General features: G+C 38.0%; 1 protein-coding gene across 1 annotated transcript; it reads right to left on the reverse strand.

The window, feature by feature from the left end:
* Positions 1-508: 508 nt before the first annotated feature.
* CFAP300 (cilia and flagella associated protein 300) lies at positions 509-22,413 on the reverse strand. The gene is made up of 7 exons (XM_065645333.1): positions 22,304-22,413; positions 21,748-21,829; positions 19,972-20,044; positions 14,007-14,173; positions 11,613-11,785; positions 4,965-5,031; positions 509-640 (listed from the first exon to the last, which is right to left on the reverse strand). Exons 1-7 carry the CDS (start codon positions 22,411-22,413, stop codon positions 509-511), a joined length of 804 nt encoding a protein of 267 aa, XP_065501405.1.
* Positions 22,414-22,680: the final 267 nt, after the last annotated feature.

The following is a 22,680-nucleotide window of genomic DNA, read 5'->3' on the forward strand; positions in this document are numbered from 1 at the left end:
TGACGGCGGCGGGGCGGGCGCGCCGCGGGCGGCACCGGCCTCCCGGCCTGCCGGGGCTGTCACCGCGCGGGACGAAGCGGGGCCGGGGAGAGGGATGGAGGTCGGTCGGTCGGTCGGCGCGGGGCCTGACGCACTTTGTAGCAATCCCACAGAGATATCGTTGACTCGAGAGCCTGCCCCCGCGCTTAGCGTGTTGTGGATCTGAAAAGCTGGTTCATAAAGGGACGAGACATCGGAGAAATAACCTTTTATGAGATAAAACGGGTGAGGGAAGAGAGGACAAAACTGCCGGGAAAACGGCTTCGATCAGTATGCTTTTTCAATACAGAAAAGTTACACAAAACTTTTATCGCTACCCCCATCGCAACGTCTTCGAGACGGTGTAGCCGTTCCGGGCGTGTGATGGAGGAGCACGTCCTGCCTCCTGAGCCACCCGGGAACTTCTGCTGGAATCCGTGCAGACAGCAGGCCGCCTCCATACAGAACTGGAGAGGAGCCAGGCTGATATCTATTTAGTAAATAAGCCTCCACCAAAGCAGTGATAGAGAGTGTGCACGTGTCGCTTGCAGGGATCCACAATCAAGTAGGCGAAAGTCTGTTCGTGGCTTTTGCTCGAAGGGTAGCACAGGCCATGATCATCCTGAGAGGAAGTAAAAACACCCCAGTATTAGAGACAACATGGATACCCATGAGAGAAGTCATAACATCTGAATGAAATGGATCATTTTGTTCCAATTGTATCAGTTTTTCACGGCAAAATAGAATGAATGCGTCATAGTTTATTTGAGTAGCATTATGTCTCCATGAGGATCCTGACACTACAAAATGCACAGTCGTTCTGTCTAAATAGTTCCAATAACCTTGAGGTAAATGTAATATTAATATAAAGTGTAAAGTTAAACATATAAGTATGTGTTTACAAAATTAGAGCCTAAAATACAGATGATTAAGTATACAGAGGTCCAATAATTTCCTTTGAAACAAAATAACTTAGGGATTCTATGTTAATACATAAAGCTGTTCTATCTGTAATTCTTTTAACCTTTGCTAATGCATCTGTTCAGTTTTAAATACTTGCATTTAAGGAAAACCCTAATTACAGCTCTTATTAACAACTTCAACTGTTACTGAAAACAGTTTGTGTGCCGATCCTCAGAAAGGCTTTGAAGGGAATCTGGGCACCTAGCCCCAAAATCCTCATTCTGGAAGAACAGGCTCAGCTAAGAACCAACACAAGAATGGGGCTCTTCAATTTGACATCCTGTGTCTGCACATGTCAATAAATCTTCAGTGTTGTCAGAGCAGTGCAACTCGACACACACTTCAAATCCAGAAGGGATCCGGATACTAGATGGAGGGTTGATTTACATCTACATCAACAAATACATAGCTGATACCTCCTTTCTTTTAAAACATGTAACAGTTTCTTCCTGCTCCCCAACACTTTATACAACAGTTGAAGAGATGTAGGTTCTATCCCATTATTTTTTCCTGAGGGAAATTGCTATATTGCATATATTGTCCATTTTCTCCAGGAAAATTTTGAACTCCTGGATTACGGACTACTCTAGGTTAGAGGCACATCTCTCACATTCTTTTGTTGAAGCTGTCTTCCTTTGCATAAAATAATCCATCATTTTTTTGGACCAGGGAAACAAAAAAACTGTCACCTCTCAGTGGTTAAAGTAGCTCAGAAGGAAAAGGTCTGGGTTCCAATTTCTACCCCAAGGACCATTTGTGAATTTATCCAATAGCTGCTACTAGCGCCCCATTTTCTCCTGTTATTTCAAAGAGGATGAACACCATACTACATATTCTGGTCTCTTCCTTCGAGGGATTGTTCCAGATTATAGATCTTAAATTAAGATAAGCACCACCGTAAAAGCATTCTTTAAGACAGGTAGAGTTTTGTTAATGTTTATTCATGGCATTTTCCAAAGGCAGCCAAATGCTACAAACTAAAACTAGCATTCTGTTTTTAAGCAACGCAGCATACAAGTTCTGTAGGTCCAATATTAAGATGCCTAGCTCTCTTCGGGTGTGTTTTAGGGATACATGTGTAACAAACACTGGATTTGCAATTGCAGCAAGGAGAGCAAGCTTTAGGATTTTCCAGTACTCAGCATCACAATGCTTTTGGAGTTGGATCCAAAAATAACTTGAGCTCATGCACAAAACTAAAAAAAAGCAAAAGAAGACCTACATCAAGATGTGATTACTAGTTAAACTTATTTTCCTATTGATACTGGAGATCCCACTCTAGCAGTCCTTATGGAATCGACCAATGTCGGTTAAGGTTTTGACTCCACAAAGGCAGTGTTAGCTCGCTAAAAATTTGTTCAGGAACTCAAGAACAAAATGGAGTCAAGTTCTGGTGATGAGGCACTTCAAGGAACTCCAGAATACACCAAACCTGGTATCAGGAAAATAATAAATCTAATCTAACTAAATGAAAAGGGTTCTTAAATTTATTTTCATTGGTATAAGAGGTCTTGAAAACACTAAAATACTTGAGCATAAAGGCTCTGGAATTTGCACAGATGTACTCTGTTTTTTAGAGCAATAAGGTCCATGTACATGAACTAGGAATCATACAAATTCCATCTGCAGTGTGGGCTTCAGTTCAGATATGCAGGGGTGTAATAATTGATTTACTAATGTTAGAGTAGCGTCATTTTATTTTTTCTTTGTAGGAACACAGGTAATCAGCTGATGATCCAAGAGTCCGTATGCACAGAATAATGCATAGCATAATACAGAAATAAAGATACTGGTGAACCTCTCAAATTTACATCATGTAAACAACATTTTTCAAAATACATTTTGCATAAACTATGTATTACACTGATTTCTAAAACTGCCAGATTTAGGGTTCAGGTAAATAAAGTTCTAAAATACCAGTTGGCATCCAAATACTTCAGCTGTAACAATGTTTCGTTATGTGCAAGCCTCAAAGTTCTCAAGGGTACTTGGAGTTCCACAGACTACTTGGTCACAAGATTTTAAATTATTTCTCTTGTAATGCCCAGATCCATTGAATTTTGATGTTAAACAGTTCTACAGACATTTACAACTACACCTTAATACCTTGCAATATTTACATCTCTGATAGTGTGCTTTTTTAGATACTGTTTCCAAAACAAGGGTTTCTCAACCACAGCTTAGAAACCAAATAAAAAGGAAATGATCGTGTTACATAAAGTTCTTAATTCCTGATGCCATTTGTACTTGTGCAAATATACAAATATATTTATTTGTCCATTGATTAATCCAGCTGGCAAAAATGAGCATTCTTCCAGCTTCTCAGCTGCTCTTCACATTACTTCTACCAGAACAGCTTTTTTTGTTGTTTTGTTACTTTATATCAGGCTAAGAGGGTATGTCTATTTCTGTCAGATACAAACCAAGAAAACATGGCTTTAAAGTTGTCAGCTCAACATTCAGATTACAATAACACACCCTACAGTTATTTACCAAATGAACTCAGAAACTAAACCTACTGCAGTAGTTATCTCCTTGAGAGAAACTTTTCATCACAAGCACAAGACATTTATGCTCCAGTAGATGCCCTTCATGTAATTTCCAAGTAGAGTTTAAAGAGTTTTGATCCACATAGCCATCACACAATCTAGACATACCCATTTAAATCTTTCTCTATTCTGAGATAATATTCTTCAGGATGTTCTTTAATGGAAACCAGAATTTCAGAACTTGCCTTCACCTCACAGGTTTTCAGAATATGCAGTAAAGCCCAATTTTCCCTCAAAGCTACAGGGAGGATACCATGCTCTGTATTTATGCTGGATTTTGTTTTGTCTGCCCGTTTTTTTTGTTTTCAAAAAAGTTGCTGAAGTTTGTGGTTTTTTTTTTTCTTTGGTTGTTTGTTTTTAATCTTGATGTTATTAAATGTGTGGCAGAGACAGTTATGGGAGTTTTAAAATATCATGCATCTACCTAAACATAGAAATCTGCAAAGCTCTCATCAATACATTTGATTTAGAGAAAGGGAGGAAACAGTGATAACGGAAGAACACCAAGTTATCAGGTTTTTGCTTTTTTATTTTATTTTTATTACTGTCTGCAGCTTAGTAGAAAGGTACATTTTGATACACCCATAAAGTGCTTATTTTCAAAACCTTTCAAAAGCCTTTTATGTATCACTCATAGTACTTAGATGATGACCCACAGATGAACAACACATCTATTGGCAACCTACAGGGAAGTTTGTGCAGTCTGAAATGACATCAGCCAGTTCTTTTGAAAGCGGGTACATTATCTGGCATTTAATTATTACATATTCTGGTTACTCAAGAAGAATTTGTAGTAGTTCATCCTACTCTAACAATTAAATGACAGATATGCTGAATCTCGTAAACATGCAGACAGTTCGCAAACTTATCTTGATGGTAAATGTGTGATTTTGCAAGAGAAATAGATAGGAGTGATACTTGGCAAGGGAGGGGAAAAGCAGCTAGCAGTCATCTCACCCCCCAGCCTTGTTGTGCACTAAACTTCCTTGCAGTCTTTACAGAAACAGATGCAATACAAACTGTTCAGAAAGCTCCAGCGACACTGCTGAAAACGGAACTATACAAAGTCAAGAGGGGATTCTTAAACCTCCCTCCTATCTCAAGTAGATCAAACCCCAGAATTATTCAGACCCAAATATATGTTTTTTTCATAAACTAGTTTCTGGATGACTATTATGATTTCAAGTGTAATCCAGTAAACCTGTTGTTAGTGAGCCAACTTTAGTTGGTGGTTACTGATGAAGAGTTAGTAAAGAAGACAAGAAAGGATGAGATCAGGGAAAGAGTTCATATTAAAAAATGACAACAACCATAGAAAAATAACCCTTTAAAATGGAATATTATGCTTTTTTTGTGTAAATGTCAATTCGTTATTTTCATGTTATTCATGTTACTTCCAGTAAATTCCTGTACCAAAAAATTATTCATACTTACATATGCAGACACTCTGAAGACTGTAGAAATAATATGTATTTCTTTTGTTTCAGGATCCTTTCGAACACTGAAATACAAGGGAATAATGCATACTTAATACATACAATAGGCACTGATTATTAGAATCCTTCATTTAATAAACAATTTTTTAACATATGCACCATGTTTTCACTCAAATACGATCAAGTTCAAATTAGTAGTTAAAAGTTCAACTCAAGCCACATTGACCATGAAAAGGTACGTTGGCCATTGTTAGACAATGTGAATATTAAGACATTGTACTGAAAACTATTGAATGTATCTAGTAATCTGAGTTGGTTTCACTGTTTTCAGCTACTAAATCAGAGCAATATTACCCAGGCCTACGTGACTCCAACATAAAGTTTGCATTTTAATAGCTATGAAAAGTTATTCAGCTAAACGTTTTGTAAAAAACTTTTCACATATTATTTGAGAAAAAAACCTGCAAAGTGAACTGCATCTTAATACAGACCACAAGAAGCAGCAACAGTACTGATGAAGAAATGCAGACTTTAGCTCATTTTTAATGAATATAATTATAGTTTAGGTTCATTTTTCCTCCTCTGGGTTGTTGTATATATAAACAGCTATGCAATTTAGGATGGTATTAGTTCTGGATTTTTGTATTTCTAGACTGTGTTTGTTGTGAAGACTGCCATTGCTTCCATTACAATTACTAATAACACTAAGTATTTTTAAAGTATCATTTTTCCACAGGTCTGCTTTAAGTTATAGTTACTTTTCTTCATAAATTAGATCATGTCACTTTTATTAATTTATGTAATTTCACAGATTCCTATTTACATTAACTCACTGAGGAGCCATTGATCCTCATGAATTCCATACTGATACAGTTCCACGAAATTCATAGCTCAAAACCTGCCTTGTCATAGACAGGTTCTGTTTCCGGGAAAGGTCCCAATGTAGCCAGGTTGCTGAAGATGTGTGTCCAACACAGCCCAGTTGTGCATCACACCAGCTCTAAGCTGTCTGTGACAGCAACCGCCCTATTACTGCTGCTTTTGCAAAGCTTCTTTTTATAAGAATAAACCCCAAATCAACCCAGCATTCTCTTTGTTGATTCAATCTCTCCATCCAATAAAAGAAATTGAGTCTCCGATTAACTGATTTCATCTCTAAAGTAATGACACAGTCGTGTATGAATTAAGTCTATACTGTGAAGTTGGTCTTTCTTGTGGTGAGTCAGTAACGAGGCTTTCCTGGAATTTTTTTTTGGAACTGACATGTTGATATACTCAATAGTGGATTAAGGCAGCATTGCTGAAACTGGTGCTGGCCACAGTTGTCTGCTTCACCATGCCTCTGGAGATGACTGCCTTCCCAACTGGGATCAGCTCAGCTGGTTCATGACTCAGCTCCTGCACCACTGCAGTTTACAGACCAGCACATTAACATAAACTAAAGTGGATGTGGGTTTATGGTAACGTACCGGGCTGTAAACTGCAGCAGTTCAGGAACTGTTTAAATGTCTCTGCTGAAAGAGTGACAGCTTTCAGAACAAGGCAGAGAGGGTCAGTGGGATCAGCACTTTCTACTCTACATCAACACCCCCAAAAGCTACAGTTGTGTTTAAGTTACTCTGGTTTCACATTCCTGTGTCTGAAAATGAAAACTTTTCATTTCTGGTTTCTTAATTTTTCTATGATTTATATCTAGGATACCCAAGTAAGGGGTGACAGAGAATAAGGCTTCCTATTTATTCCACTGCCTTCAGAAAATTTCCCCTTGTCGTTAGCTTCCTCTGAGCCATTTTTCAGAATGTTTATTTCTAGTAGTTTTCTTAATTTCTAAGGCAAAATAATATATCTGCCAAAATCAGATGGGATTCTTCCCTTCCTGACTTGAAAGAAACCAGGAATTTGCCTTTGACAAGTTCATTTGCTCTTTTTCCTTTTTTTTTCCCCCCCAAAAAAAGGTTTTAGAAAAAACTACCTTGCCTTCTTGAAGATTATAGTATTTCCTTACAAATAGTCCTAATACACCCCTTTCTTCTTTCAAACTGTTAACTTCTAAACTGTTTATTGAATATGGTAGTTTCTTCATCGTTTTAATGTGCATCTGTTCTCTTTTTATGAAAAGCAAAGTTCCTTTTCATCTCTCAATTCACTTTGGGTTCTATTTATAACCTAACCTTACTAGCAATATTTTATTAAGGTTTCCAAACATTAAAAGAACAACTCAGTGCTTTCATATAAATTCATTTATTATGGGAGAAATGCCATGGAGATGGCACAGAAGGAAGAAGACAACAATGCCTACAAGAGACTACAGTGGCTGTCGCCATGGAGAGACACTGTGAGGGTTAAGCACAGACAAGATTTAGCAGCAAAGATTCAGAGGTTATATGTATTCAGAGGTTATATGTATTTTTCAACTAAACCAAAAATTCTACAACAAGGATTTTGAAATTATTTAGGTTACACAGCATGACATAACACTAACATTTTGGATGGATTTAACTGGTCACAGACTAATTACTGCTGGATTAGCAAAAGACAAAAAGTTGTGCATGAATTCATTAGGAAGTAATTATTAATCTTTTTTACAAAGGAGAAAATGTCTGCACTTTAAGAGTTATATTTGGAATTCCCTAGCTGTGCTTGTAAAATATGTAGAGTGGTTAATTTCAAAAGATTATTGCATTCTTTCATAATAAAGCAATATACATGGAAATGCTTTAATAAAATGAAATCTCAAACCTTTTGGAACTACTTTGACTGCCAGTGCCCTGGAGCTAGAACTCAGGAAAGGCTAGAAAAAAGGCTGTATGAAAAAGAAGTGCTAAAAGCTTGTAATAGGTTTGCCACTCTGGCACTAGAGACACTTTGTGGAACTCTTCATACCAAGGCTCTTTTCCATGAGAAAAACTGTTACAGGACCAAGCAGTGGTGATTTATATCTCTACAAGCATGTCCTGGTGGACAGCAGGATGACCATGAGCCAGCACTGTGCCCTTGTAGCCAAGAAGGCCAATGGCATCCTGGGGTGTATTAGAAGGGGTGTGGTTAGTAGGTTGAGAGAGGTTCTCCTCCCCCTCCACTCTGCCCTGGTGAGACCTCATCTGGAATATTGTGTCCAGTTCTGGGCCCCTCAGTTCAAAAAGGACAGGGAACTGCTGGAGAGAGTCCAGCGCAGGGCAACAAAGATGACGAAGTGAGTGGAGCATCTCCCTTATGAGGAAAGGCTGAGGGAGCTGGGGCTCTTTAGCTTGGAGAAGAGGAGACTGAGGGGTGACCTCATTAATGTTTATAAATATGTAAAGGGTGAGTGTCATGAGGATGGAGCCAGGATCTTCTTGGTGACAACCAATGATAAGGTAAGAGGCAGTGGGTATAAACTGGAACACAGGAGGTTCCGTTTAAATTTGAGAAGAAACTTCTTCATGGTGAGGGTGGTAGATCACTGGAACAGGCTGCCCAGGGGGGTTGTGGAATCTCCTTCTCTGGAGACATTCAAAACCTGCCTGGACGCCTTCCTGTGTAACCTCATCTGGGTGTTCGTGCTCCGGCAGGGGGATTGGACTAGATGATCTTTTGAAGTGCCTTCCAATCCCTAACATTCTGTGAGTCTGTAATGATTAGTCCAAGTTCATCTGTGGGGGCTAATTTTTCAATGCATATCAGCTAGCAGCTAATAATTAATGTACTATCCATTTGTTTTTCACCCAGCTTTCTGAGCCCTCAAGACATAATTAAAGCTTAAGAAGAATACAGAGTTTTTAATCCCACAAAAAGTTTTTAGTATCGCATTATAAAGAGTAGAAAGTATCAATGAGACTGCAATCCAAGATAAAAAGAAAACAGATGGAGGACAGCAGTCTAGAATAGAAGAATTTAAATAATAGTTGGTTTTCAACAGGAATTTGAAGGTGAACTGTTTGGTAAACAGTTTTCATTGCTTTATTTTCTGGTGCAATTTGTGCAAAAATGAAGTAAGTAACACAGTGCACGACATGGACTAGAAATTTGAAATTAAGTCAAGACTGTGGCCTGAGTGTCCCTCTTCAGAGCTGCATTGTTTTTCCTTTCACTGGCCTTTTCTCTCTTAAGAAGATGGCAATAAAACAGCAACATCATTTTCAATAAACTGGAGACAGGGGGAAATGAGGCAAAGCAGGAGATAACCATGATTTTGAAGGGGGAGAGAAAGTCTGAAATGTCAAGATGAAAAGCTTTTTTCATGGGACCAACAGAGAACTTAATATCAAAGGAGCAAGATAAAAGACTTAGTTAAATTTTGAGTTTCTTTTTCAGCTGCTAGTCAGTGTTAATGCCAGCTCCACTGGCAGTGAGAAACCAGCAGACATTTATAGGCATGGAAATGGAGAGACACGTGGTAGATAAATATTGAGGAACAGTTATGTCACATGAACTGTGTAGATGTACTTTAAAACTTTGGAGGATGCGAAGCAAGCTGTCAACTGGAAAAACAAAACAACAAACAAAAACCCCCACCCAAACACCAAAAAACAGAGGAATGGACTTGAAACTTGAAAAGCTTTCTGTGATATTGTATAAAGGAAAGAAGTTAGCATACAAGAAAAAAAAATCACAGAAATATATGAAGGGCCAATAGGGAACAGGTTGAGGGTATAGAGAAAGCAAACCTTGAAAGCAGGATGAAATTGTGGGCAAGATTTTGGCAGCTGCTTTTTTTTTTTTTAAAATTAACAAGAACTACTTGACATCCTTATCAGGTTTTACAGCAGGAAAAGGAAAAAGAAGGGGAAAGGTTTAAGGAGACAGGAAGGTAAAGAAAAGGAGTGGCTTAGAACAAAACTTGAACCTGTTAGAAAACAACTCAACAGCAACAGGAAGCAATGAAGTGAAGGAACTGATTGGATTTGCGCTTTGTCCTAGGTCAGTTCAATAACACAAGAGCAGAAGCAGCTGTGGTCAATGCAGAGTCAACTAAAGCCAAGGATTAGGGTAAAAAACAGCTCGCTTCAAGTGCAGGGTGAACAATTTAAGAGAAAAAGGAGGGTAGAGCTGAAGCACTGATAGATCCTTTTACGTCATACTCTATTTCTAAAGCACCCACTTGATTTCCATCTATGTATGATATGAAAATATCAAAACTAATTACACTAAATGGAAAGCTTTGGTGACTAACCACAATATTCAAATGAATAAATGCAGCAATCCAAGTTTGCTATTTCTAAAAAAACTTACTGGAATACTGATAATGCTCAATTTCTCTGTTTCAGTGTTTTCTCTGAAAGTATAAACTGTTCTACTCCTATTTAAATCATATATTTCAGATGAACCTGGGAAACAGCCTATGACTAAATCAACTTGGACCCTCAAAAGTACTGACCACTGGAAAATCTGAAAGCTGCTTAGAAGTTATTAAAGTTTTGTAAGCTTCTTTGTTAAGTATTAAAAAAAAATCAAAAAAACCCCCAAATATTTTAAATATTTTGCTTGAATACAGCAAGCAATACACAAGTGCTACAGAAGTGAAGAAATATTCAGGTGATTAAGAATCACTGGGTCTAATCCTTTCACTGTATCTTTGTTCAGATATATAATTTTTACTCCTAAGTTTAACCAAAAATATTTTAAGAACAGACTTCATGACAAATACATCTTACATGACTTTTTTCCTAATATGCTTTTGTATAATCTTAAAATAGGAGATGAAATAACAGTTGGTCATCACGGCATTCCAAAGAGAGCTGAGAAGGAAGAAAAATACCAATCTGTACATTAAGCAATTTGAAGCCTCTCTAGTGTACATTCCGGTGCATGACTTAGTATCTTCTCTATCAGAGTTCTTGTACCAGCTCACATTTCAGAGGTCTGCAATTGTTTTCCATTGTTTAGGTTAATATTGTTCTTTATACTATCCCACAAGTACTTAGTGGCAAAGTGTAATATAACATAAAATTTTAGTAATATCATTTATGATCTTCATATTGCCATTAGTTTAGCTAGGAATGAGTCTTTGCATAACCAACAACTACATTCCATTTCCCACTGGCCAGGAAATAAGAAATGTTGTCAGTCAGAGAATCAGCATATGGATATATCAAAACCAGGAAAAAAAATTGCCTTTTTTTTTTTTTTCCTGAACTAGAACCCCTGATCAATCACCTCTAATCTCAAGGAAAAAAAAAAAAATTCCAAACAACTCCATACAGCAGACCTGTCAAAAAATGTGTGTCAACTTAAATATTCCAGTTTTTAAATCCTAAGCCAAAACCAGCTTGAAAGTAGTCCAAGACTATACATCCAACACTGAATTGTTTATATTTTGTCAATGGCAATGGGAACATATTCTGGTTCCAGCACCATGTCATGTTTTCCATTACAGAAACAAAAATCTTTAAAATAGGAGTGAATTACAAAACATTGATGTTCATATATGTAATATTTTAAAAGTTTTTATGTGGGATAGATGCCATTAAGATTGCATATATTTTGTTATTGTACTACTTCCATTATTACCTGTTATTTTGATAGTTGAACACAAATAAGCTTGTAGATTGATTAAATAACAGCTCCATGTTTGAAGCAATAATGCACAATGCATTTACACAAATCAACACAAAGTATCTATGCATAGCACATACATATACAATTGTATAAAACAGAAATCGCTTACCTCACCAAATCTTTGTATAAAGCTTTTGTAGTTTCTAAGTATGGGTCAACTACATCCTCAAACTGGCAAAGAGTTCCTCCGATGCAAAGATGCTTAAAAAGACAGAACAGAAATTCCTGGCGATCCAATTGACTGAATAAGTCATAATGGTTTGAATCTTCCAGAAGCAAGACCTTGTGGAACAAGAAAATAACAAAGAAGTCAAATAGAGGAAAAATTCTTATTTGAGATTAAGTTTATAAACAGTGCAACTACTTAGCTATATGTCACACAGAGTTTACATCCATATAAAATATATGAACTAGGGATGGAAATAAGTAAGTAATTCTCTCTAAATCCTTCTTCCAATGACGCAATTATGTACAAAATTTATAGATACAATATAAAGAAGAATCACTGTCAGATCTGTGTCCACAAGATGTAAGGGAAGATTTTTCAAGAGTCTTGTTATTCACTGGTTAATTGCCCATCACACTAACAAAACAATCAATAATCTGAATATAATCTAGCTACACTTGGTATGTCAAACAGTGCCAATTAGTTTGTCTTTGGTAACTCTGCCTACATTTGCTTTTTTTACTCTAAGTTTACACAGTTATCTCACATTAGTGAAGGAATCCCAACGATCTCCCAGAGAAGATCACTCAAAGTCACACCGTTCTTCACTGCAGACTCTAGGGAGCCTTTATCTGTAGCCTGGATAAATCAGACGTGCTGTCCAGCTGCCTCCATACGTATTATGTGAACAGAGAGGACTTGCTGGGTCAGTCCCAACACTGCCCGCTGTAAGGGTGGGCGGGAATTGTAACTCAGTACAGCTACAAGATGTTTGAGTCACAGCAGCCAAGCTGCAGATGCCAACCCAGGCAAACTGGTCAAAGATAGAAATGAGCTTCCCACTCTCTGGCCCTCTTCATAACATCACTACACAACCTGAGTGAAGAAGGATCTGGGCAGCAGCTGCTGGTATGGATATCAATCCCCTTCTTCATTGAAGCAAGTAAAGATGTGGCAAGTAGGGCAGAAACCTGGAGTTTCGCAGGTTGAAGGCCACCCCTGACACCAGGAGACAGACAGTTTGCTGCCCCCTACAGACTGCCCTCCTGAGGCGCTGACTGGTTTAATGTCAAGCTTTGACATAGTTCCTGGAAGATTTTCACTCTTCATTCTTTCTGCCAAGTTATGTCTTACAAGCAGGAATCACGTTCATTTCAAACAAATGTGAATCCTTCAACTAGCAAATGCGGACACACACATCCCTTCCAAGGGAAGGAAAATAGAAAGAGACCGAAACTCCAATGATAGCTTATTTTAAATGTTGCCTCTAACTTTCCTACATCCAATATACTTAATTTTCAGAAAACATTTCACGCATACCCAACTTATAAATAAATACAAAGTATTTTGAATTGCTAGGCTACAAACCACAGCTGAAATTCAAACATGAGCTTGAGTTCTCTCGTTTTCCCAGAACTTTACAAGACAGACCAGTATTTCAGGCCACATCCTGTAACCAGTGTCACTGGTTCAAATACGTTGCCTTCAAAGGCTTTGCCAAGTGAAAATGAGTGCAACTCTATAATTATTAAGTACTTATGATGATTATATATACAAGGAAGAGCAAAATCCAGTTCTCCCACACCATGCTAATGCTAAACAAACATAAGTAAAAAAAAATGGTTTAGGTTCTGAAGTCAAAAGAAACACAGTGAAAACATCTGTTGATTAAGAAGGTGTCACCGTCAGATTCTTTTTCAGAATAATCTGCTCTCTAACATATCCACTGGAGTATAACAAACAGTCTTTACCTTGCAGGCCTGTTTGGGAGTTATATTTAGTCCTTTTCCAGTGTTACACCGAAAAATAATTTCACTTTTCATATTTTCCTCTCCTTTGTTTCAGTGAAAATACATGAGGATGCTTTTCCTTAAACGCCTTCACATATGATATGGTCAGCATTCCGGCCAAGAACACTTCAGGATGTAGCTACGAGTACATTCCATGTCATCCACTACCTGGAAGGCTGGGGGGACCCACAGCTCTGAGTTTCATGGAACATGTCCATTAGCACCACTTGTCTTCCCCTCCTGGGCAAATGAGCTGGTGCATTTCCCCTGCCCCCCACAAGCACTGACTGCTTGAGACAAGAGTGGGCAGAAGAATGTTTTACTTTTCTCTCCCACCTAAAAAGTAAAGAGGGTCCACCTAGAAAACAGCCATTGATTTCACACATTCAGGCACTGCAGTGCCACAGTCTTTTCTATCACATGATTACCAATGCCCATTTTTAGCATGGAAAGTATGCATCGTCAGAAAAAAACAAACAAACAAACCCTGAAAAATATGTCTTTACGGTACCTAACAGAGTAAGAAATTATTCATTGCTATACTGACCTTCCTTAATTCATCAGAGATGAGAATATCATTGTAACAGTCATCATAACATTTCACAATGTCTCCAGTTTCTCTAACAACTCCTTCAGAGTATAGGCGATCGAAAAATGACATGGAAGTCTGTGTACAGGGCACCACTGTAGCTTCAATATCTGTCACTTTGGAACCTGGAATATATAGGAAGCCTTCACTTCAAGTCTCTTGCAATAAATAAAATAGGAGAATTTCCATGTACTAAGAGTTTTACAATAATTCATAATTTGATACAGTGTGGAAATATTCAACTTCTCTAAATGTTTGTGTGAGGCACATTCTTTAAAACAATACAGGTCACATAAGTATGACTCAATCATACGGTCCCTCAAAAATAAAAGAAAGCTAAGAAAGAAACAAGCATAAAGAAAACATTAAATTAATCTGAATACTACCTTCTATTAAGGCTCATATGTTTGCTCCCTCTGTTGGCAATGCTACCAATTGAAACAAGTAATACAAGAAACACCATGTGAAACTCAACGTCACATTATGTCACACCCTTAGAAAATCATATTCCACAGCTTAAGACTTACAGAGTCTGCAGACAAAGACCAAATCTGGCACGATGAAGTACAAAAGTCAATAGCTGCTAGCAGCACCCCACAAAGTGAAAATCAAACTGAACACAGCCCAGCCAAATTTTTGTTTTGTTAAGTACTATATCTGAAGTTCTTGAAAAATTATTTTGGAGCCATAAGCTTTACTAACCAGCTATTTCAGGAGCTGAAAAAGGTGCTATCAGCAGTTCCTGTATGAATCATGAGTATTATCTCTGTAATCATTAAGTGCACTTCTCTCTATATATATATATATTTAAAAAAAAAAAATTCTGTACTTGGAAGTCATCCATTGCTCATGGACATCTATTGCCATTTGAGATACCCTACAGTATTTTACTTAGTGGGGTATCAGTCCATAAGGGCACATATCTTCTCTCTATACAGTGTTACATCTACAAATCTGTATGCATGGTGTTAGATAACTTACGGCATCTCAAATAGCATTAGATTCCATGTTTAAGAAGCTTTGGACTCAGTCCAGTTCTATCTGCTCTCTATAGTCCAAGTGTTCAGACCAAACGTTACACCATGTTCTCATCTCCAAGTCCCCCTGAACACCCTTCAAAGTGCTTCTGAATGGGAGAGGGGAGGAGGCCACGAGTGAGCATGAGCAGAATGAGCAAGCAACACCAGGGCAAAGCGTCTCGGCAGAAATCATATTCTCAGCATTCCAGCTTCACATGACTTTACTCTTATCTTTTCTCCTCTGTAGGTTCCCTTGATAGGAGACTGGTCAACAACATCACAATATCAAAAGGCTTCTGCCCACACAATTAAAGATAAAATTAAGCAGTGTCTTGACAAACTGACCTACAGGATCACTGAAGACTAGCATTTAGGAGACATCCAAATTTCACTCTAGGTGACACTACTTCAGGAATAGAAACATGCCAAAAAGTGATGTATGAGCCATGATGCTTCCAAGAGCACCTATCATTTCATTCAGATCTTAATCTTTGCAAGCATAGCAAAACCTAAAATTTCTCTTGCCGCCACACTTCCAAAAAGTCTTTGGGACTTCTCCCATATATTATTACACAGAGATTATTTATTCATAGGTGAATTTGGACTGGCATTTTGGTATCTAACTCCATGTAAACAGTACCACCTACCTGATCAACACTAATAAAAAAATTCATGAGAAGTTACAAGTTGATGGCTTGGAAGTGTGTCTAGTTAAGGTAAAAATACTGGACCGAAATCTTATAATTATTTTATTGGGCCAATGTGATGTAAAGAAAATTGGCTATAAAGAAAATCCTGGCATTTAATTGCTTTGCTTCACATCTACAGATATGGTTATGAAAAAGAGTACCTTTTATTAAAGAAAAAAGCTTAAGGACATTCTTCTACCTGTCCACATAGTGACTACAAAAAAATAATCAAATTATGTAACCAAAATCATAAATCAAAAAAACCCATGACTTACAGCCTCACAAACTAAGGAAAAAACAAAACAAAAAACAAACACGAACCAACCAACCAAACAAAATCTCACAAAAAAAACCACAACAGAAACAAAAAAAAACCCAAACAACAAAACAAAAGAAAAACCTGCAACTGATTTTTATTTATTTATGCTTCCTACCTGCCCGCCCCCCCCCAATCATGAGACTCTTCTAATTGTCTAGCTTCCTTTCCAAGGGATAGAATTTTTATTTCATAAGAGATTTAATAAGAGCTAAATCAGCCTCTAACATAGAAATGATTTTGTAAGACCTATGATTCAAAAACTGAGTCCAGACTAATAAAAATCAGATGTCAAATGACTTGAGAAAAAAGAGACATCTTACATTTTCCTGGTTATTGAGCTCAAAGTGTAAGAAACTGAGCTATTTATAGGCCTTTGAATTGCTAGGATTTTATTGTGGGAGGGAGAGGAAAGGAGACACACTTCTGCTCTGAAGCAAGATTTTATGAAAACTTTCATCAGGAAAAAGAAATCAAGAGCTTTGTAATCTATTCAGTAGTTCAGAAAACTAAACTATAAATGTAAAAGTTTAAATATACTGGAAGCTCCTATTCTCCACTTCAGTAGTGAGATTTGAAATTGGAGATTCAGAATTTCCTGGAATAGAGTGACCAGTTTTAATAACGCTGTAAAAGTGAGCAATAAAATAGGAAGAAGAAATGCCCTCACAACTCTGCAATTGGAAAACAAGGAGCTGAAAAGTACTGAAGCAGATCAAGCTTCTTATAACAGCCAGCTCTGGAATATCTATAAAGTGCTGCCAATATACTTTTAAATTAAATCATTGCATATCTACTACGAGGCAGATAAGCCCCAGCTTAGGTATATTTAGAATTCTTTCAAAGCTTAAGAAAGATTTTTACCTCAGGGAAATCTCTTGTAACTTACTATTTACAAAACAGTTCATATTTAACACACATAATGCAAGTTCAGTGCTCTGTACTAAAAAGATGGTATTTCAAAAGTAAAAGGTGCAGGCTGATGATTTATAGGTTCAAATGACATCTAAATCTTTTTCAAATGATAACCTATGACAGTAGCCTAACAAATTGCTGAGTTAAGATTACCTTCCAGATTTTAAAACTCCATTCCAAAGTCAGCAATTGTTAGATCTTCATGTACATATAGCAAGTCAAGAATCTTTCTTAGGCAAATGCTAAATTTTTATTTACAAAAAAAAGGCAGTAATCCTATCCCTTTGAAGATAACTTTTCAAGTGTTAATTGAGCTTAAGCAGATATACTCCTGCTTCCCCAAGACTGCTGACAGGTGCAAAACCAGTAATGTGTCCAAGGAAAAACTACTATTTAGCTTTCATTGCAGCTATTTAAAAATACAAGACTCAAGATGTAAGTTGGTATGCATCAAGTTTGTTCCTCTTGTTGCTTCTAGTTAAATATGAGAGTAAGAGATGAAGGGAGGACTTAAAGCACGTGTCAGAACTATCAGGTACTCTGCCATGCAGCCAGGGAAAGAGGAAAAAATAACCCTACTACAACACAAAAAAGAGAGTGATGTGAGAACAGGTAGTTAAGTATCTGTCTGATCAAATGAAGCAGACTAGAGAATAACCTTGTGTATTGTTTACCTAAAATGTTAAATTTTAAGTAATTTTAAAGCTGAAGTCCTTGAGACAATGTACTATTGTGGGATTCTACCAGGAATCTCAACAAGTGGGGGAGCTGGGGAGAGAGGAACATGTCGCATTCCTCGGGGACCGCATGTTTTATACCACCTTTTGATCTAACAGATGGAGACTGAGAACTGTAAGGTCTGATAACATTAAGGTGCAGATGAAAAGCAGTCAAGAGAAGAAAAAAATGACACTAGATAGAGGAGAAAAAAGTAATAAATAACTTTTAGAAACGGATTTTAGGAAAAAGAGACAGACGAGTAACAGAGAGGAGGTAGAAATAAATAAACCACACCCATTAAAATAAAAAGAAAAAAAATTCTTAGTGAGAAGATAAAAGGGGAACACAGCCTGGAAAAAGACAAAAGGATTGTGAAAACAAACACTCGTAAAGTAATATTATGTTGATGCTTTATATAATGCTGACACCTTTCTGTGGATCTGTAAATACTTTCTGCCCAAGCTCACGGTGAGGAGGATAAGGGAGGTTCCTAAGAACCTACCTAAACCCCACTTACATTATGCATCCAAAAATATCTCCCCCCCCTGCAAAAAAAACCCTAACATTTTTGCTTGCAATGGAATAAATACAGTATTTGAATCAACTTAGATTATGTCATTTTCTAAAAAGCAAAGTAAGCCCATTTCCAGTATTTTCTCTCAAGAACAGGAACTTGTTTCTAAAAGAGTTACTCCACAGCGACAAGTAAATGGTATATCTGGATTCATATATGGGCATGTCTGAAGAAGAAAATACTAGAAGATTATTTTTTACCTCCTCCTACTCAAAGCTAATTCTTACTATATTTTCAAAAAATGCACATGAAGACTAAGTATAGAAAAATGTGCCAACATTCCTCACCAAAAATAGGCAAAGAATGGGAAGATGAAATTTTAAGAGCAAATGGGGTATACCAGCTGTTCAGGATTTAGCAAGGGAACCCTTCCAGTCCTCAGAACAAAACACGTTGCTTCTGTGCAGCGGACGATTGAGCAGAATCAGGAGCTAAGCTGGGATACTTGGCAAGTGACCCTGCACTCTTAACAGGAGGTATGTAACCTACTGACCTTTGCTACAGGGACTGGCAAGTCATGGGCTAGACGGATAGCCTAAAAAATTTCTTGCCTAAAGCAGGAAAAGGTTTACCCATGGTTTGAAATATATTTATTTTCTTCTTGCTTGCCAGAGTGAAAAAGAAGTACCTGAAGGGAAACGTGATATATTTTTTTGCATCTTATATATTTCAATTGTTTTAACAGCTGGATACAGTGTTTGGAAAATGGATTTTGCTGACAAAAAGGTGGCAATGTCTAGTGTCATTGTATATAGTGGGGAAAACCTATGTCAGTTCCAGAGAGTTGAAATGGAAAAGTTAGAAAATTCCCAAAGCTCCATTAAATATTTACACACAGTGAAGTACTTGCAGACAAACCAAAAGAACTGAGGACTTCGCACTACCCCATTTTAAAATATTCTATTAAGGATAATCACTTTGGCAATATCAGAGTTCACATTGTACATAAAATCCCATTACATTATCACATGCAATTTCCATGAAATTTTGTGTGTCATTTACATAATCAAAAATACAATTTCAAAGTGATGCCATAAACTCATGTGCTGTTTGCTTTTAATCTTTCATCTCCATGTACAGACATAATTGAGTGTTATACGTGGTTAAAGATATGGCAACAAAGTAGAAGTCAACCTTGTGCGGTGACTGCAACTGGAGCAACCTCTCGCATGGCTCTTTCTACGCCCCAGTCAGTTCTGCTGGGCAGACGCTACAGTCGCACAAGCTCAGGGGTGTGCTCTTTCTCATCTTCTGCTCTCTCAACTTGCATTTGTAACACAGCAATAATCAGACCTGTCCTAAATAAGGGGGTTGCACCTACAGAAGAGTGTCTTTCTCCAGATATTATCTGCATAAGATAATATTATAATTCCACGATTAATGCAGTTGGTTATGTCTGGACACATGACCAGGTCAACTGGATGTCACAGATCACTAAAAACACTTCTAGTAGCTTGATTTATAGATTGATCCAGGGGTCAAAGAAAAAAAAAGTGCAAAATGTGACAATTTAGTAACAAACTGGGTAAGAATATTTTCTTATTATTTAGTAAAATAAGTCATTCTTTAAGATATGTCCACCATATGAAGATACATGTATATGAATTGTCATTATTACAAAATGATAAATTAGATAAAAATTGTTACAATACAGACTTTTTAATTTAAGATTAATTTATTCTAAATTTACCCAATGTAGTCCATTGTCCTGAAGCTGAGAGCAACCTTAAACTGGAGTTCACATTTTGATCCTTAAAAAATGCCTATAATATTCAAATAAAAGAATACAAGTTAACAAAATGAAATAGGAATCATCATTTATAGTGCTTTGGATACTTTCAAAGCAAATTATAAGAATCCAGTTACTAAGTAGCTGCTGTATGATCTTTCAGCTTGGATACTAAATATCACACCACCAAATACATGGTTTGGAAGTTTGTGTAGCAAGTATCTTTTATATATTCAAGATATCTTCATGTACATATTTATATAGGCAGTATTAAGGTTTCACCACAGAGCACTTTTTAGACCAAGAACACACAAAAAGGTTGTATTAGATCCTTGGGGGTACAGAAAATGCAAGAAGAATTGAAACAATTCTATCTCTGCATGCAATGTTGTTGAAGTAAAAAATGAAATGCTAAGTATGATTGTAAAATTTACATTTTGTAAATAAATTTGAAGCTTGGAGAAGTGTAGAGACACACAAAAATATTAAACAGATACAGAAGAAATCCATAGGTTACTGAAGAGATGGAGAAGACCCACAGTAAGTTTTGAAGTATTCAGTCTTACTGATTTATGAATTTAAAAAAAGGAGACATGCATAGTAATGTTGGTAGCTGACAAGTTTAAATGATAGATAAGCCAATTAAGAAAACCCACAGTTATGTACGTGCATACAAGACGAGTGAATAATCATTGGAGAAGCTGCTAAGAAAATGATGGGTTTTCAGTCTCTGCATCACCAAATCTTTTTAGCACCTCTCTGGGATATGGAGAGATCAGACTATATAATGCAATGGTCCCTTTGTTCTCAATTAATTCACAGTTACTCAGTGTTGATCAGGTCATAGTGATATTTTTGTTTTTAATTGAAAAGAGACAAGCATTGAGAAGGTAAATGCATACCTTGTAAACTTCAATCATTTGAAATGTTTATCAGGAGGAGAAGGGAGGTTCCTAAGAACCTACCTAAACCCCACTTACATTATGCATCCAAAAATATCTCCCCCCCCGCAAAAAAAACCCTAACATTTTTGCTTGCAAGGGAATAAATACAGTATTTGAATGAACTTAGATTATGTCATTTTCTAAAAAGCAAAGTAAGCCCATTTCCAGTATTTTCTCTCAAGAACAGATGTAAAAACCGTACTGCTTTTAAAACCACAGATTACTATTTTTCTTCCTGTCTGCAAATAGATGAACAAATTTGACTTTACAGACGACAAAAGCAGAGGACACAAATAAGCAAGAGAATTGAGTCTCACAAAGCTGATAGCCAATGGTACTCAATTAATTTTTAAATCTTGAATTTTCAGATATGTGGTGTATATGCACATCTAATTGCTTGGTGTATTTACTGTGACAAAGCAGTAATAGCTGTGAGCAAAGGTACTGACTGCATTTACACCATTTGAAGTCTACTCTCGGGTGGACTTCCCAGCATTAAATGTGGTGGCCAAGATCAGCATCCAGGTCAGATTCCAATTCTTGGGAATCTGGAATGACTAAATTGTTGCCTCTTAAAAAAGAGTGACATTAGCACAGATTAAAATATTTTTACTTGACAGATAACCCACAAAGCAAGAGTTGTCCACCACAACTAAATCACCTACTTTCAAACAGACAGTGAGCAGGCAAATAGCAAATTAACACTGCTACAAAGTTTGCCATTACGCAGTTTTCCAACAGCTATAATTTCATGGAAAAAAGTCAACTTAAAATATAAAGGACTTAGAACTACCATAACAAATTCATCCTTTTGATAGGGCTTAAACGGCTGGTCAAAACCGAACGCTTGTGCTGTGATCCTGCCTTGCATGGACCTGAAATGGAAAGATGAGATTAAATATTCTGCAGAAATACTAGGTACTTATTCACTCTGCAAATGTGCCTAGGTACACTACATGAAGCTCTATTCTGACCGATCTACGTTTTCTTTTTATTTTTCGTTCTCAGCCGCCTGCAGGGAGGGCTGGGGGCGGCACAACCGCTGCTCAAGCAGCATCAGAACAACGCTGCAAGCCTGAAATGGATCCGGGCTAATTCTGGAAGACGAGATTAAACTCCTTGCACCCCAGAACAAGCGTTTTACGTGCCTCAAAAATACTGAGGAGGCTCCTCACTAACGGCGGGGGGGGCGGAGGGGAGAGAGACGCGGGCCCGCGGCCGCCCCGAGCGGAGCCCTGAGGGCGGGGGCGCCCCCGGCCCCCAGCCCCGCCCGCCTCTCCCTCCCACCGCCCCTCCGGCTCCCCCACCCCCAGGGAGGCGCCGCTGGCACCGGCCTTTCCCACTCCCACCATTTGAGGAGTCGGTCTCCGATCTCCCTGTCCTCCAGGAAGGAGAAGGTTTTCTGGGGCAGGGCGCGGAACGCGAAGGCCTGGCCGCAGCGCCGGTCCCCGGCGGACATCTTCCCTGCCGGTTGCCGTGGAAACGGGGCCGCGCGGGCCGGGCGCTCACCCGCGTTCCGCCGCTCACCCGGCCCCGCCAGGGCCGCAAGACACGCCCGTCCCCTTTCTGACAGGATTTCTTTGGTTTTTACCTATAAAATCCCCTAATTATATATAGGTCTTCGCCTCCCTCCCCTCTGCTCGTGCCTGTGCGGCAGGAAAACTCTTCCAGGCTTGTCAAAGGAGAGCCGAGCAGACCAGCTGCAAAGGCGGAGACCACCATTGCC

Source organism: Caloenas nicobarica, chromosome 1, assembly GCF_036013445.1.
Source record: "Caloenas nicobarica isolate bCalNic1 chromosome 1, bCalNic1.hap1, whole genome shotgun sequence".
In the NCBI taxonomy this organism is placed as follows: domain Eukaryota; kingdom Metazoa; phylum Chordata; class Aves; order Columbiformes; family Columbidae; genus Caloenas; species Caloenas nicobarica.

Bases quoted from the DNA above. Each gene is read 5' to 3' on its own strand.
- CFAP300 (XM_065645333.1), bottom strand. From the start codon at position 22,413: ATGTCCGCCGGGGACCGGCGCTGCGGCCAGGCCTTCGCGTTCCGCGCC. The intron at 20,045-21,747 runs GTAGTTCTAAGT...TGAATATTATAG, and splicing joins AAAAGGATGAATTTGTTATG to GCATTTTTTAAGGATCAAAA. The intron at 641-4,964 runs GTAAGTATGAAT...ACTTCCTCTCAG, and splicing joins TCTTCAGAGTGTCTGCATAT to GATGATCATGGCCTGTGCTA.